Genomic DNA, 17993 nt, shown 5'->3' with positions numbered 1-17993 from the left:
GGGATGCCTGGTGGTCTGACAAACACCGCTGTAGCTATGCCACCTTTCACCGCTGATGCGGAAGGCCGACATAGATGGATGAGGTGGATTGAGACACAGTCTATGCAAAACAACATATCTCTAGTCTAAATTGACAGATTTTGATGGGGATTAGGTTACTTAGATTATAATAGACTCTTAAGGATTAAAAGGGCACCAATATTTACTGAACCTCAAAGGGCATCACTTCCCCATTTGACATTGAGTGGTTCCTTCCATCGCCACTAGATGGTGCTAAATCAGTACATTTGGAAATACCTATAGTGAAGAAAACATAGTGAAGAAAAGCATTTTTTACTTGCTTGTCAAAGTTCACTGGAGTCTTGTGTCAGTACTAAGCGAAATAAAACCAACTCCTTCGGATTCTTGTTTTAATGGTCATTGTTCAGTGAGTTAAAAGGCATTGATCTAGCAATCCTCAAACTCTCGGAAGCTCTGTTGGGCTCTGGGTTAGGGGAGGGTCTGGCCGTGGTAGGCCACCATTGTAAATAACAATTTGTTCTTAACTGACTTGCCTAGTTAAATAAAGGTTAAATTTAAAAAAATGTAAACACCAACTTTATTTTGACCCTTTTATTCTTCACTGGTACAAACAATAATCCCCAGCACATCTTGTGCTTATTAAATCAGTTCAGTAGTTTAAATAGCCACATCCCATTCAGGTCCCTTTATGCCAAGAAATATCATATTAAGCTGGAGTCATTTTGAATGATTAAACAATCATTACAAATGTTTGATATGAAGAAGAAAAAATGCCCTAGTGCAAAGGACCACAAAAAGACAATTAGGAATAACAGTCTGCGGCGGTACAACTGATTTCAATAATAAGCACTTCAATAGCAACAAACACAGAATCACTGTTATTAAGGCCATAATGTGGTTCTCGAATCCCAATCAAGGGAACCAGATATTTTAGGAAAGGTTCAGGTTTAAGAGAGAGAGTAAGAGCAGAGTGCGGGTGTTGATGTAAGTCTGTCAAACAAAGACAAGGGAATCTGTTGTGTGGCAGATTTAAGAGAATCAAGCCCTTGAGATATCAACAATTGATGCATGATACAGTAGAAATGCTACAAGTAAGCAATGCTGTGACATGCTTGTGTTAGTTGCAATGGTGAGGCCTTGGAAGAGAGCAGACAACATTGCTGTAGACCAAGACTCATATGAGAATATCACAACTATGAAAGTCAAATGAACATCTTTATAATTGTATGTTAGGCACAGTAGATGTTTTCATTTTTAAAGATTAAAATATGTGTAAAAGAATCCTGGCAATTTTTTGTAACTGTGCCTCAGTTTTTGGAGGCAACATCGTAGACCCAGTAAATCGGCCTGTTTTTGAATCCACAGCACAGTGAAGACTCCCAGACAACAATGTCAGACATCCCACCATCCTCAGGAAAATTGCACTTAGCACAAGCTTAAGTGTTTCAAGTCTTGTTCGAATAGCCCAATTTCAACCTACTTTGAACAGTCTCCAAACAGAGAGACGGACGCTGGTGAGTAGAACACATACAGCCTGCTAGCATGACAGGGTCCTCTTAACTCCAGTTCACATAAACAACAAGATGGGGCTTGTATAGTTACGTCTCATATGATACAAAGCTTTGGGATTTATTCAGCTATCTCAAAGGGTTATCTTTGAATTACAAACCCCAGATTAACCACACATAGAAAAGAGCAATCTAAATCAATCGTTTTAAAGTACTAAACTTTTTAATCTTATTTTTAGGACAACACCATTCAGTTATTTGTTGTGTGGTCGACCTGTTAAAAAAAAGACCACCAAAATATTCTATAAAAAAACATTCTGTAGTGCAACAGTACTTGTTCGAATCTATGCCGATCCCACTGAAATAAAAAACAAAACTCCCATGATGCCTGCCATTGATCCTCTTTGAAAGCAGTCTTTTAGATCTGACACAACTAGACAATCCTGGACTGTTCGTTCAAGCTTTCTTATTGTGTTTCAGCCCCCATAGTGACAGGAAGGAAAGATCAACAAAACTAGGGCATTCTGACAGACGGCATAAATACTGTCATCTCAGGTGTGGACCCCACTTGGTTTGCAAAGGCACTTTAAATGAGGAAGTCTTCCCACAGGGAACAAGTAGGTAGTTTGCTGAAAGGCTTTGCTGGGTCCCTCTTTAAAAATCCTGCCTCTCAATCATCCACCGTGGAACTGTAATTGCACTTAGGTCAAAGGTCAATTAGGGTTAGGGTGAGGCTAGTTCCTCCCATTCTCAAACTTCCAGCGCTGGTGCTTGTCCCCGGGAGTGCACGTCCTCATCTGGACGTCCGCTCGCCCCTGGGCTGTGTGGTAGGAGGTGACACACATGTCTGAGTGAGGCTGGTATATGGTCCCGTCCTGAAGGGGCAATACAGAGACATCCAGGTAAGACACTACAGCTATGGAAGAGTTGAATATAGTCCTTTACTAACTGACAAGACCACTTGTCGTGTGTTTACCAATTGAATCAGACCAGTAGTGCATACTATGAAAATCTGTAGTGTTCTTCTGTGAGTGAGTACGTGTGTAAGAGAATTTCTCTGCTTACGTGGATGCTTTGGCTTGCGTCTGCATCACTCACCTCTCTAAACTCCCAGATGATGGTGGGGGGTGTAGGGGTTCTGTCATGGGGACAGTGTTTCATCCCAATGTAAATCTGTCCCTCTGGGACCTCGGCACACAGCTCCGTCACAGAGTTATAGCGGATCTCCTTATGGGTCGTGTACTCAAAGTACTGGGGGAAAGAGAGAGATGCATGGTTAAACTCTGCTTATCTGAATTATAGTAACCACCGTACTCCTGGGGAATGGATGAATGTTTCACCATAAGAATCTCTTACTTTCGAGAGAGAAATGGTTGGATCAAGGTCTAAAGTAATGTCTGTTGAGCAAGCAGGGGGGCGAGAAAGAGAGAGACGCACAGGGAAAGAGGTGCGCCCCTCTCTCCCCCCCCGCGGACGTGTCTCTCTCCCTCTTTGCAGGCGCGCATCTCTCCCTCCCTCTCCCTCTCTCCCTCCCTCTCCCCGCGTGTCTCTCTCCCCGCACCTCTCTCTGCGTACCTCCCTCTCTCCGTGCGCCTCTCTCCACCTCCCTCTCTCCACGCGCCCGTGCCTCTCTCCCTGCGCACGAGCCTCTCTCCCTCTCTCCGTGTGCGCCTCTCTCCCTCTTTGCGCGTCTCTCCATCTTTGCGCACACGCCTCTCTCCCTCCCTCTCCCTGCGCCTCTCTCCCTCTCCCTGCGCACCTCTCTCTACCGCCCTCTCCCTGCGTGCGCGTCTCTCTCCGCACGTGCCTCTCTCTCCCTCTCCGCGCGTGCCTCTCTCCCCCTCTCCGCGCGTGCCTCTCCACCCCTCTCCCCGCGTGCCTCTCTCCCTGCGTGCCTCTCTCCCTCTCTCCGCGCGTGCCTCTCTCCCCCTCTCCCTGTGTGCCTCTCTCCCCCTCTCCCTGTGTGCCTCTCTCCCCCTCTCCCTTTCCCCGCGCGTGCCTCTCTCCGTGCGTGCCTCTCTCCCTCTCCAGACGCAGACGCCTCTCTCCGCGCGTGCCTCTCTCCCTCTCTCCGCGCGTGCCTCTCCCTCTCTCCCTCTCCAGACGCAGACGCCTCTCTCCGCGCGTGCCTCTCTCCCTCTCTCCGCGCGTGCCTCTCTCCCCCTCTCCGCGCGTGCCTCTCTCCCCCTCTCCGCGCGTGCCTCTCTCCCCCTCTCCGCGCGTGCCTCTCTCCCCCTCTCCGCGCGTGCCTCTCTCCCCCTCTCCGCGCGTGCCTCTCTCCCCCTCTCCGCGCGTGCCTCTCTCCCCCTCTCCGCGCGTGCCTCTCTCCCTCTCTCCGCGTGTGCCTCTCTCCCTCTCTCCGCGCGTGCCTCTCTCTCTCTCTCCGCGCGTGCCTCTCTCCCTCTCTCCGCGCGTGCCTCTCTCCCTCTCTCCGCGCGTGCCTCTCTCCCTCTCTCCGCGCGTGCCTCTCTCCCTCTCTCCGCGCGTGCCTCTCTCCCTCTCTCCACGCGTGCCTCTCTCCCCGCACCTCTCTCTGCGTACCTCCCTCTCTCCGTGCGCCTCTCTCCACCTCCCTCTCTCCGCGCGCCCGCGCCTCTCTCCCTGCGCACGAGCCTCTCTCCCTCTTTGCGTGTCTCTCCATCTTTGCGCACACGCCTCTCTCCCTCCCTCTCCCTGCGCCTCTCTCCCTCTCCCTGCGCACCTCTCTCTACCGCCCTCTCCCTCCGTGCGCGTCTCTCTCCGCACGTGCCTCTCTCCCTCTCTCCGTGCGTGCCTCTCTCCCCCTCTCCGCGCGTGCCTCTCTCCCTCTCTCCGCACGTGCCTCTCTCCCTCTCTCCGCGCGTGCCTCTCCCTCTCTCTCCCTTTCCCCGCGCGTGCCTCTCTCCGTGCGTGCCTCTCTCCCTCTCTCCGCGCGTGCCTCTCCCTCTCTCCGTGCGTGCCTCTCTCCCTCTCCAGACGCAGACGCCTCTCTCCGCGCGTGCCTCTCTCCTTCTCTCCGCGCGTGCCTCTCTCCCTCTCTCCGCGCGTGCCTCTCTCCCCCTCTCCGCGCGTGCCTCTCTCCCTCTCTCCGCGCGTCTCTCTCCCTCTCTCCGCGCGTGCCTCTCTCCCTCTCTCCGCGCGTGCCTCTCTCCGCGCGTGCCTCTCTCCCTCTCTCCGCGCGTGCCTCTTTCCCTCTCTCCGCGCGTGCCTCTCTCCCCCTCTCCGCGCGTGCCTCTCTCCTCTCTCCCCTCTCCCTTTCTCCGCGCGTGCCTCTCTCTCCCCCTCTCCGCGCGTGCCTCTCTCCCCCTCTCCGCGCGTGCCTCTCTCCCCCTCTCCGCGCGTGCCTCTCTCCCCCTCTCCGCGCGTCCTCTCTCCCCCTCTCCGCGCGTGCCTCTCTCCCTGCGCCTCTCTCCGCGCGTGCCTCTCTCCCTGCCCCTCTCTCCCTGCGCCTCTCTCCGCGCGTGCCTCTCTCCCTCTCCAGACGCCTCTCTCCGCACGTGCCTCTCTCCCTGCGTGCCTCTCTCCCTCTCTCCGCACGTGCCTCTCTCCCCCTCTCCGCACGTGGCTCTCTCCCCCTCTCCGCACGTGCCTCTCTCCCCCTCTCCGCACGTGCCTCTCTCCCTGCGTGCCTCTCTCCCTCTCTCCCCGCGTGCCTCTCTCCCCCTCTCCCCGCGTGCCTCTCTCCCCCTCTCCCCGCGTGCCTCTCTCCCCCTCTCCCCGCGTGCCTCTCTCCGCGCGTGCCTCTCTCCGCGCGTGCCTCTCTCCGCGCGTGCCTCTCTCCCCTCCCTTTCTCCGCGCGTGCCTCTCTCCGTGCGCGCCTCTCTCCCTCTCCAGACGCCTCTCCGCACGTGCCTCTCTCCCTTCGCGCGTGCACCTCTCTCCCTGCGTGCCTCTCTCTCCCTCTCTTCGCACGCGCCTCTCTCCCCTCCCTTTCTCCGCGCGTGCCTCTCTCCCCTCCCTTTCTCCGCGCGTGCCTCTCTCCCTGCGCCTCTCTCCGCGCGTGCCTCTCTCCCCCTCTCCCCGCGTGCCTCTCTCCCCCTCTCCGCGCGTGCCTCTCTCCCCCTCTCCGCGCGTGCCTCTCTCCCCCTCTCCGCGCGTGCCTCTCTCCCCCTCTCCGCGCGTGCCTCTCTCCCCTCCCTTTCTCCACGCGTGCCTCTCTCCGTGCGCGCCTCTCTCCCTCTCCAGACGCCTCTCTCCGCACGTGCCTCTCTCCCTTCGCGCGTGCACCTCTCTCCCTGCGTGCCTCTCTCTCCCTCTCTTCGCACGCGCCTCTCTCCCTCTCTTCGCACGCGCCTCTCTCCCTCTCTCCGCGCGTGCCTCTCTCCCCTCCCTTTCTCCGCACGTGCCTCTCTCCCCTCCCTTTCTCCGCGCGTGCCTCTCTCCCTGCGCCTCTCTCCGCGCGTGCCTCTCTCCCTGCGCCTTTCTCCGCGCGTGCCTCTCTCCCCCTCTCCGCGCGTGCCTCTCTCCCCCTCTCCGCGCGTGCCTCTCTCCCCCTCTCCGCGCGTGCCTCTCTCCCTTTCTCCGCGCGTGCCTCTCTCCCTGCGCTTCTCTCCGCGCGTGCCTCTCTCCCTGCCCCTCTCTCCCTGCGCCTCTCTCCGCGCGTGCCTCTCTCCCTCTCCAGACGCCTCTCTCCGCACGTGCCTCTCTCCGCACGTGCCTCTCTCCCCCTCTCCGCACGTGCCTCTCTCCCCCTCTCCGCACGTGCCTCTCTCCCTGCGTGCCTCTCTCCCTCTCTCCCCGCGTGCCTCTCTCCCCCTCTCCCCGCGTGCCTCTCTCCCCCTCTCCGCGCGTGCCTCTCTCCGCGCGTGCCTCTCTCCGCGCGTGCCTCTCTCCGCGCGTGCCTCTCTCCCCTCCCTTTCTCCGCGCGTGCCTCTCTCCGTGCGCGCCTCTCTCCCTCTCCAGACGCCTCTCCGCACGTGCCTCTCTCCCTTCGCGCGTGCACCTCTCTCCCTGCGTGCCTCTCTCTCCCTCTCTTCGCGCGCGCCTCTCTCCCCTCCCTTTCTCCGCGCGTGCCTCTCTCCCCTCCCTTTCTCCGCGCGTGCCTCTCTCCCCTCCCTTTCTCCGCGCGTGCCTCTCTCCGCGCGTGCCTCTCTCCGCGCGTGCCTCTCTCCCCCTCTCCCCGCGTGCCTCTCTCCCCCTCTCCGCGCGTGCCTCTCTCCCCCTCTCCGCGCGTGCCTCTCTCCCCCTCTCCGCGCGTGCCTCTCTCCCCCTCTCCGCGCGTGCCTCTCTCCCCCTCTCCGCACGTGCCTCTCTCCCCCTCTCCGCACGTGCCTCTCTCCCTGCGTGCCTCTCTCCCCCTCTCCCCGCGTGCCTCTCTCCCCCTCTCCCCGCGTGCCTCTCTCCCCCTCTCCGCGCGTGCCTCTCTCCGCGCGTGCCTCTCTCCGCGCGTGCCTCTCTCCCCTCCCTTTCTCCGCGCGTGCCTCTCTCCGTGCGCGCCTCTCTCCCTCTCCAGACGCCTCTCCGCACGTGCCTCTCTCCCTTCGCGCGTGCACCTCTCTCCCTGCGTGCCTCTCTCCCCTCCCTTTCTCCGCGCGTGCCTCTCTCCCCTCCCTTTCTCCGCGCGTGCCTCTCTCCCTGCGCCTCTCTCCGCGCGTGCCTCTCTCCCCCTCTCCGCGCGTGCCTCTCTCCCCCTCTCCGCGCGTGCCTCTCTCCCCCTCTCCGCGCGTGCCTCTCTCCCCCTCTCCGCGCGTGCCTCTCTCCCCCTCTCCGCGCGTGCCTCTCTCCCCCTCTCCGCGCGTGCCTCTCTCCCCCTCTCCGCGCGTGCCTCTCTCCCCCTCTCCGCACGTGCCTCTCTCCCTGCGTGCCTCTCTCCCCCTCTCCCCGCGTGCCTCTCTCCCCCTCTCCCCGCGTGCCTCTCTCCCCCTCTCCGCGCGTGCCTCTCTCCGCGCGTGCCTCTCTCCGCGCGTGCCTCTCTCCGCGCGTGCCTCTCTCCCCTCCCTTTCTCCGCGCGTGCCTCTCTCCGTGCGCGCCTCTCTCCCTCTCCAGACGCCTCTCCGCACGTGCCTCTCTCCCTTCGCGCGTGCACCTCTCTCCCTGCGTGCCTCTCTCTCCCTCTCTTCGCACGCGCCTCTCTCCCCTCCCTTTCTCCGCGCGTGCCTCTCTCCCCTCCCTTTCTCCGCGCGTGCCTCTCTCCCCTCCCTTTCTCCGCGCGTGCCTCTCTCCCTGCGCCTCTCTCCGCGCGTGCCTCTCTCCCCCTCTCCGCGCGTGCCTCTCTCCCCCTCTCCGCGCGTGCCTCTCTCCCCCTCTCCGCGCGTGCCTCTCTCCCCCTCTCCGCGCGTGCCTCTCTCCCCCTCTCCGCGCGTGCCTCTCTCCCCTCCCTTTCTCCACGCGTGCCTCTCTCCCCTCCCTTTCTCCACGCGTGCCTCTCTCCGTGCGCGCCTCTCTCCCTCTCCAGACGCCTCTCTCCGCACGTGCCTCTCTCCCTTCGCGCGTGCACCTCTCTCCCTGCGTGCCTCTCTCTCCCTCTCTTCGCACGCGCCTCTCTCCCTCTCTCCGCGCGTGCCTCTCTCCCCTCCCTTTCTCCGCACGTGCCTCTCTCCCCTCCCTTTCTCCGCGCGTGCCTCTCTCCCTGCGCCTCTCTCCGCGCGTGCCTCTCTCCCTGCGCCTCTCTCCGCGCGTGCCTCTCTCCCCTCCCTTTCTCCGCGCGTGCCTCTCTCCCTGCTCCTCTCTCCGCGCGTGCCTCTCTCCGTGCGCGCCTCTCTCCGTGCGCGCCTCTCTCCGTGCGTGCCTCTCTCCGTGCGCCTCTCTCCCTCTCCAGACGCCTCTCTCCCTCTCCAGACGCCTCTCTCCCTCTCCAGACGCCTCTCTCCGCACGTGCCTCTCTCCCTTCGCGCGTGCGCCTCTCACCCTCTCTCCCTGCGCGCCTCTCTCTCCCTGCGTCTCTCTCCACACACGCCTCTCACCCTCTCTCCCTGCGTGCCTCTTTCCCTCTCTCCGCACGCGCCTCTCACCCTCTCTCCCTGCGTGCCTCTCTCCCTCTCTCCGCACGCGCCTCTCACCCTCTCTCCCTGCGCGCCTCTCTCTCCCTGCACGCCTCTCTCTCCGCACGCGCCTCTCTCTCTCCCTGCGTGCCTCTCCCTGCGTCTCTCTCCGCGCACGCTTCTCTCCCTCTCTCCGCGCACGCCTCTCTCCGTGTGCACCTCTCTCCCCCTCTCCGCGCATGCCTCTCTGTGTGCGCATGCCTCTCTCTCCGCACCTCTCTCCCTCTCTCCGCCCGTGCCTCTCACCCTCTCTCCCTGCGTGCCTCTCTCCCTCTCTCCGCACGCGCCTCTCACCCTCTCTCCCTGCGCGCCTCTCTCTCCCTGCACGCCTCTCTCTCCGCACGCGCCTCTCTCTCTCCCTGCGTGCCTCTCCCTGCGTCTCTCTCCGCGCACGCTTCTCTCCCTCTCTCCGCGCACGCCTCTCTCCGTGTGCACCTCTCTCCCCCTCTCCGCGCATGCCTCTCTGTGTGCGCATGCCTCTCTCTCCGCACCTCTCTCCCTCTCTCCGCCCGTGCCTCTCTCCTTCTTTGCGCGTGTCTCTCTCCCTCTTTGCGTGCGCGCCTCTCTCCCTCCCTCTCCCCGCGCGTGCCTCTCCCCCCCTTCCCTCGCACCTCTTTCCCTTCCCTCGTGCCTCTCCCCCCCTTCCCTCCCCCCTCTCATGTATCTTTTAAATGGAACTAGGAGTGAACTCTCTAAAGAGAAGGTAGAGGTTTCCGTTTCAGTGCAGGCTGTGGAAACATTGATTTTCAGTCACACACATGGTGCTTTTAGTAGCGTTGGACACCTGATGCGATGCATCAATGAGTAATCAGAGATCGAGATATAGCCGGTGGAGATAGGCATGCAGGCAGAGGCCTCCACTACTCCCTGTTGTCTGACTGGACATCAAATATACATCCATACAGTCACCAAGTATCTGTAAAATAACTAGAAACATGGCTATAAAAGTATAAAAAGTAAGCTATGTAGATTTAGGCTTAAAATATGCTTTAGGATACTTTGTCTAGAAATACTAAGCCAAAGTTGTAGATGTCTCAGCATCTCGCTTGACACTAAATTCTAGATAGCTGAGATGAGGTGGATATTCTCCCACGGTCACCGGATATCGTTGACATTCAGAGTAACCACTCCGTCCGTCCATCAGGGAGACGGAAAATAAACTGACAAGACATGACATTTTCAAATCACCTGGTTGCCGCCCTGCCCATGGCAACCGAAGAGGGAGATGTGCGCCCCCGTGGGACTGTGTTCCGGAGCGTTGTAGTCCAGGCACTCTGAATGGATCCCAGAGCTACGCACCTGTGATGAGAATGATCCGGATTAGCATCATGAGATCTGCCATCACTGCAAAGAGGGTCAGATTAAAGGAGACAAACAACTGTGCCTCTGCATTGCTTGCTCTTTGGGGGTTTAGTCTGGGTTTCTGTATAGCACATAGTGACAACTGCTGATGTAAAGAAGGCTTCATACACTGAGATTGACACACATACACAACCCATTTCACAATTGTCTCCAGAACCAGTCTCCTCCCCTTCATCTACACTGAAGAAAAGTGGATTTAAGGGGAGGAGACAGGTTAAGATTTTTAAGCCTGGTTAAGATTTTTAAGCCTTGTGCCATTTGAGACATGGATTGTGTATGTGTGCCATTCAGAGGGTGAATGGGCAAGACAAAAGATTTAAGTGCCTTTGAATGGGGTATAGTAGTAGGTCCCAGGCACACTGGTTTGTGTCAAGAACTGCAATGCTGCTGTTTTTTTTACACTCAATAGTTTCCAGTGTGTATCAAGAATGGTCCACTACCCAAAGGACATCCAGCCAACTGGACACAACTGCGGGAAGCGTTGGCGGTAACATGGGCCAGCATCCCTGTGGAATGCTTTCGACACCTTGTCGAGTCCATGCCCCAACGAATTGAGTCTGTTCTGAGGGCAAAAAATGCATACATTTTTACATATAGAAGAACTAAAAGTATGCAGGCAATATGGCAGAGGAAAATGGTTAGGAGATGCTAGTATATTTTAATGCTATTACCATGCTCATTTCACATCTACGTGGAGGCCAACGAGGTAGGACATAGGAGTTCATTTTGGCTTCGACTTATTACAGACCAATGTTTTATGTTGTTTTAATTTGTTGGCGTGCCTTAGTGCTTAAGATATGGAATCGTATTGATGGGGAGAGAGAGAGAGACAGACTCACCGCCCCGTGCCAGCCCTCCCTGTCCTCTGGTACATGCAGGTCAGGGTAGATGTTCTTCAGATACCAGTCAAAGCTGTTACACTTCAGTCTCTCTCTGAGGACAACCCTCTCTGAGATGTCCCCATATGTCTCCTGTGGAAAAATAACACTTCATCTAACACGTTTATTTAAGTAGGGATGGATACACTTAAAAACATTGACACATTGAGTAAACAACATAACACTTTAGCTTGCATCAATTTCCAGCATTTCACAAATTAGGCCCACACACACAACTGTAAAAAACACACCAGAATAATAACCGGGGAAGCAGGTAGCCTAGCGGCTAAGAGCGTTGGGCTAGTAACCAAAGAGTAGACTGAAAAATCTGCCAATGTGACCTTGAGCAAGGAACTTAACCCTAATTGCTCCCGTAAGCTGCTCTGTATGAGAACGTCTGCTGAATGACAAAAATGTCATGTAAATGTAATTAACCTGGATTTCACTGAAATCCTCAATGCAGCTCTGGTGAAATATGCCAATCCTAGGAGTGGTTTGACATGACACACTAACCATGATGGTACTGGGTGACAACATGAAGTAGCTACATCCTGGTCCATTAACTTGAATCTGTTTGAATCCTGGGTGGAGCGTTGCTGTTGTGTCCTTAATGAAAGTCATGAAAAGGATTTCCTGGATGACAGGTGTGAGCGTGACACCTGTGTAGTACTGACAGCAGTGGTTCTCCCCACCTTGAACAAACCAACGGGATGGGAATTCAAACACACGTTTGTGGCAACTGATGAACCAGGGGTGTATTCATTAAGGCACACCGTAGCAAAACATTTAGCAACGGCAAAATGAAAACAACTGTTTCTTACTGAATAAAATTCATGTAGGTTTTTTGATTTCCGTTTCATCCCATTAGCTTCTGCTGGTTTGTTTAGACAAAAACAAAACAAAAAGACTAGTGGTTTACATCCAAGTGAATTCAAACATGCCAATTCCCTGGCACCCAGTCTCCAGCTACCTTTGGTTGGGTCATTTATTGTTTGATCAAAGATGCCTGGCATTAATAATGTAACTTATTTCAGAGGTGAAACCAAGATGAACATGAGACTTTGATATCAGGCAACACTAAGAAAGCCGAGAGGGACACACACTACTGCTGACACCTAGACAGGTGAAGCAACATCTCCATCCAAGTTACTCCATTACGATACAATATTAATCAAGTCTAGGGTGTTCCATCCTTGGTAGAACTATCACAGCTCTAAAGTGCCAATCAAGAGTTGCTACATCCACTTTGACTGTGGATGACACAGCAGGGTTCTCCAACTGGCGACCGCGGGCCAAATTTGGCCATAAAAGACTAAAAACACCAGGAAATCCGCACCAAGTGATTTTCATTTTAAGAAATCTGTTCCCAAATATTCCCACGCATAGAGAGACACGTGATCATATATAAATGCAAGAAATGTGTGACTAAAACAATTTTAAACCCATCTGTTTGGGCTTCTTGCGGTCAATTCGCCAGCTACAAATAATTTTTTTATTATGTTCCAGCCCCCGACCTCTCAAGAAAAAAATGATCTGGCGGCTGAATCTAGTTGATGATCCATGATACAGTTTATAGATATTGATTCTTAAAGGAATGGAACGAACTACAAAAATCTCTGAAACTGGAAACACTTATCTCCCTCACTAGCTTTAAGCACCAGCTGTCAGAGCAGCTCACAGATCACTGTACCTGTACATAGCCCATCTATAATTTAGCCCAAACTACTACCTCTTCCCCTACTGTATTTATTTATTTTATTTATTTTGCTCCTTTGCACCATATTATTTATATTTTATCTTTGAACTTTCTTCAAACTACAAATCTACCATTCCAGTGTTTTTCTTGCTATACTTTATTTACTCTGCCACCATGGCATTTTTTTGCCTTTACCTCCCTTATCTCACATCATTTGCTCACATTGTATATAGTCTTATTTTTTTTTCTTCTACTGCATCATTGATTGTATGTTGTTTTACTCCATGTGTAACTCTGTGTTTTATGTGTCGAACTGCTTTGCTTTATCTTGGCCAGGTCGCAATTGTAAATGAGAACTTGTTCTCAACTTGCCTACCTGGTTAAATAAAGGTGAAATAAATAAATAAATAAAAAAGAATAGATCTTAAAAATGCCTCGTGAGCTTAGTTCAACTGTCTTACCCCATCAGATCCCAAAATATAAGCTGTCTTTACTCCCATGTTTGTTAACAAAGTCAATGTAAACAAACACTGTATAGCTTCAAAACATGGTTAAAACTATCATTTTGATATCATGGACGGTCAGTCCAAAGCTCTGTCTAAGAATTTAAGAGTGGTTACAGTTCTCAAACCCCATCCCTCAGCGCTTTACCAAAACAAATGTCCGAGTGCATGATTTGATCTTTTTTTAACTCCAGATTGGTCCTTTAACTAAAGCATACTCTACTTCTTATCACCTGCTGGGATTATGCACATTCCAATAAGTGACTTTATCACATTCCAATAAGTGACTTTATCACATTCCAATAAGTGACTTTATCACATTCCAATAAGTGACTTTATTATTGGTATGTCTTCAGCCTGATCTATAAATCACTGCATCCTCCACAACTAAGGGAAAGGGGGGATACCTAGTCAGTTGTACAACTGAATGCCTTCAACTGAAATGTGTCTTCCGCATTTAACCCAACCCCTCAGAGGTGTGGGGGGCTGCCTTAAATCGCCATCCACGTCTTCGGCGCCCAGGGAACAGTGGGTTAACTCCCTTGCCCAGGTGCAGAACAACATATTTTCAACTTGACGATTCGATCCAGCAACCTTTCGTTTCCTGGCCCAATGCTCCAACCACTAGCTACCTCATAATGGTGTAACTTTGTTGTAGCCCCTACAACTCACTGAAAATACTGTACCTCACACTGATCATATGACAATGGGGAGCGAGATAGAATAAGATAACATTTTACTGTAAAGTGTACTACAGTATTCTACCTTTCTGGCAGGGGGGTTTCTGTTGTAGAAGTGCTGTTTGTAGGTGTCCATCCACACCTCGGCAGCACGGACCGTGTTCTGGAGGAACTTGGGCCTGGCGTAGGGGGCTTTCTTTGGGAAGACATGGCCCACATGGGAGCAGGGGTGGATCTCCAGAGAACCTCCACACTGCCACACCTGGGGAACAGGAAGAAATATAGCCCATTTGCCATTTTTTGCATCTTATGATATTTCTGGCAAAATTCCAGACAAGAGATATACAGGATGGGTATGCATCCTATTGCTCGTGTTTTCTTTATATACTGTTAAAAAAAATAAACACTAAAATAACACATCCTAGATCTGAATGAATGAAATAATCTTATTAAATACTTTTTTCTTTACATAGTTGAATGTGCTGACAACAAAATCACACAAAAATAATCAATGGAAATCCAATTTATCAACCCATGGAGGTCTGGATTTGGAGTCACACTCAAAATTAAAGTGGAAAACCACACTACAGGCTGATCCAACTTTGATGTAATGTCCTTAAAACAAGTCAAAATGAGGCTCAGTAGTGTGTGTGGCCTCCACGTGCCTGTATGACCTCCCTACAACGCCTGGGCATGCTCCTGATGAGGTGGCGGATGGTCTCCTGAGGGATCTCCTCCCAGACCTGGACTAAAGCATCCGCCAACTCCTGGACAGTCTGTGGTGCAACGTGGCGTTGGTGGATGGAGCGAGACATGATGTCCCAGATGTGCTCAATTGGATTCAGGTCTGGGGAACGGGCGGGCCAGTCCATAGCATCAATGCCTTCCTCTTGCAGGAACTGCTGACACACTCCAGCCACATGAGGTCTAGCATTGTCTTGCATTAGGAGGAACCCAGGGCCAACCGCACCAGCATATGGTCTCACAAGGGGTCTGAGGATCTCATCTCGGTACCTAATGGCAGTCAGGCTACCTCTGGCGAGCACATGGAGGGCTGTGCGGCCCCCCAAAGAAATGCCACCCCACACCATGACTGACCCACCGCCAAACCGGTCATGCTGGAGGATGTTGCAGGCAGCAGAACATTCTCCACGGCGTCTCCAGACTCTGTCACGTCTGTCACGTGCTCAGTGTGAACCTGCTTCATCTGTGAAGAGCCAGTGGCGAATTTACCAATGTTGGTGTTCTCTGGCAAATGCCAAACGTCCTGCACGGTGCTGGGCTGTAAGCACAACCCCCACCTGTGGACGTCGGGCCCTCATACCACCCTCATGGAGTCTGTTTCTGACCGTTTGAGCAGACAGATGCACATTTGTGGCCTGCTGGAGGTCATTTTGCAGGGCTCTGGCAGTACTCCTCCTGCTCCTCCTTGCACAAAGGCGGAGGTAGCGGTCCTGCTGCTGGGTTGTTGCCACCTGCAGAACCACTCCTTTATTGGGGGTGTCTTGCTAATTGCCTATAATTTCCACCTGTTGTCTATTCCATTTGCACAACAGCATGTGAAATTTATTGTCACTCAGTGTTGCTTCCTAAGTGGACAATTTGATTTCACAGAAGTGTGATTGACTTGGAGTTACATTGTGTTGTTTAAGTGTTCCCTTTATTTTTTTGAGCAGTGTATGTATATATACAGTGCCTTCAGAATGTATTCAGACACCTTGACTTTTTTTCCACATTTTGTTACGTTACAGCATTATTCTAAAATGGAATAAATGAAACAATTTCCTCATCAATCTACACACAACACCCCATAATGACAAATCAAATACAGGTTGGTAGATATGTTTGCAACTTTATTAAAAATACACATTTACATAAGTATTCAGACACTTTACTCAGTACTTTGTTGAAGCATCTTTGGCAGCGATTACAGCCTCAATTCTCCTTGGGTATGACACTACAATTTTGCCACATGTTTTTGGGGAGTTTCTCCCATTCTTCTCTGCAGATATGCCGTCCCAAAGCCCTTGCTTGGAAGTGTACTTCGCCAGACTGCCAACAACCTTGCCCTCATCCAGGCCAAGGTGGCGAGACACAGTAGTGATGACACCATAGGCCTTGTTGATCTCTGCACCAGACAGGATGCTCTTGCCAGCATACTTGGGGTCCAACATGTACGCTGTGGCGTGTATGGGCTTCAGGCCGAAGTCTTCACACTTTTTGATGCATTTCAGAACTACAGTTTCCTCTGCTTGGAGCAACAGTGAAGTGGGCAGGGCAGTATGGATTTCTTCTCTTACATCTGCAGTCTGAACATCAGACTGCAGATGATGTCTGCATGATGACTCCATGATGTCCTTGAGGAGCAGATTCAATGCATGAGCAGCACAGCCAATGGGTGTGATGTGAGGGTAGGACTCCTCCACTTTAGACCAAGCAGCCTTCATGTTCACAGCATTGTCTGTCACCAGTGCAAATGCCTTCTGTGGTCCAAGGTCATTGATGACTGCCTTCAGCTCATCTGCAATGTAGAGACCAGTGTGTCTGTTGTCCCTTGTGTCTGTGCCCTTGTAGAATACTGAGGGGTGGAGATGATGTAGTCAATTATTCCTTGCCCACAAACATTCGATCACCCATCAGAGATGATTGCAATACAGTCTGCTTTCTCTATGATTTGCTTGACCTTCACTTGAACTCTGTTGAACTCTGCATCCAGCAAATTAGTAGATAAAGCATGTCTGGTTGGAGGGGTGTACGCTGGGCGAAGAACATTCAGAAATCTCTTCCAATAGACATTGCCTTTGAGCATCAGAGGTGAACCAGTTGCATACACAGCTCGAGCAAGGCATTCATCAGCATTTCTCTGACTACATTCCTCCATTGAGTCAAAAAAACTTCTGATTCCAGGAGGACCATGAGCTGTTGCTATCGATAAGGTGTCTGATTCATCATTTTCACCTCAAATAGAAGTAGACGGACTTTTGTCAGAGGTTGCTTGTTGTGAGCGCTGAGGGAACTTTATGCACTTGGCCAGATGATTCTGCATTTTTGTTGCATTCTTCACATATGATTTGCACAGTATTTGCAAATGTACACAGCTTGTCCTTCTACATTAGCTGCAGTGAAATGTCTCCACACATCAGATAGTGCCCGTGGCATTTTCCTGTAAAGATGAGAAAAAAATGAGTAAAAAACAAACAAATACAATTCCCTGTACAGATAAATAGTTAAGCAGTTAGATTAAACAACTCCTTTGTACGATAAATGTTTTAAAATGAAACATGTATGGAAACAGGTGAATTAACCCTCCTCAGTTAGCAGGCTCAAGCAAGCTAATCCCCACATGGTAGCAAAAACTAACTAGCAGAAATTGTTAACAAGTTAGAAATTATTTAAACACACTTTGCTGTAGGCTACTATTTACTAGTTAATAAAAAATAATGTATGTCATAAAATATATTCACACCACCCAGTATTGTAATCAAAACTTACCACAAAGCATGTAGTCCTTGGCTCAGACAGTGTAGTAGTGTGGGATCAATAGCATCTCATTAGTGTGAAAGATCTTGAGAATCAGCTGTACATGTGATGGAAGAATGCACTGTGCATGCAGAGGGTTGCAATTCCATTGAATTGGGGATATTTTAACCAAAATATGCCACAAGACCTAGAATTGCCTTATGTGTATCCAACAAAAAAGGTTCACTGTTATAAACTAACTTTTTTGATGGATTTAAGCAAAATTTCCAGGCTTAACTTCCCATGGAAAATCTTCGGAAAAATTACAGCAATTTACCGGAAAGTTTCCGACCCATTGCAATCCTAGTTACCAGCCTCAAAAATAGCAGCCCAAATAAATACTTCAGAGTTCAAGTAACAGACACATCTCAACATCAGCTGTTCAGAGGAGACTGTGTGAATTAGGCCTTCATGGTCGAATCTTTGCAAAGAAACCACTACTAAAGGACACCAATAATAAGAAGAGACTTGCTTGGGTCAAGAAACACGAGAAATGGACATTAGACCGGTGGAAATCTGTCCTTTGGTCTGATGAGTCCAAATTTGAGATTTTTGGTTCCAACCGCTATGTCCTTGTGAGACGCATAGTAGGTGAACGGATGATCTCCGCATGTGTGGTTCCCACCGTGAAGCATGGAGGAGGTGGTGTGTTGGTGCTTTGCTGGTGACACCGCCTGATTTATTTAGAATTTAAGACACACTCAACCAGCATGGCTACCACAGCATTCTGCAGCGATAAGCCATCCCATCTGGTTTGCGCTTAGTGGGACTATCATTTGTTTTTCAACAGGACAATGACCCAACACACCTCCAGGCTGTGTAAGGGCTATTTGATCAAGAAAGAGAGTGATGGAGTGCAGCATCAGA

General features: G+C 52.1%; 1 protein-coding gene across 2 annotated transcripts in view; it reads right to left on the bottom strand.

Annotated features, from left to right (window-relative positions):
- Positions 1–597: 597 nt before the first annotated feature.
- Positions 598–17993, bottom strand: part of LOC106588954 (polypeptide N-acetylgalactosaminyltransferase 4) — a 41415-nt gene continuing 24019 nt past the window's right edge. For both annotated transcript variants that reach the window (XM_014178536.3, XM_082970228.1), the window contains exons 7-11: positions 13693–13869; positions 10690–10821; positions 9677–9787; positions 2628–2780; positions 598–2404 (exon numbers count right to left, since the gene is read on the bottom strand). In XM_014178536.3, coding sequence (XP_014034011.3) covers positions 2264–2404; positions 2628–2780; positions 9677–9787; positions 10690–10821; positions 13693–13869 — 714 coding nt within the window. In that variant the 3' untranslated portion in view covers positions 598–2263. The remainder of the gene's footprint in view (positions 2405–2627; positions 2781–9676; positions 9788–10689; positions 10822–13692; positions 13870–17993) is intronic.

This window comes from Salmo salar, chromosome 27, assembly GCF_965601325.2.
Source record: "Salmo salar chromosome 27, fSalSal1, whole genome shotgun sequence".
NCBI lineage: Eukaryota > Metazoa > Chordata > Actinopteri > Salmoniformes > Salmonidae > Salmo > Salmo salar.
Note: the sequence above shows the minus strand (reverse complement) of the source record. Positions and strands in the feature narration are given on the sequence as shown.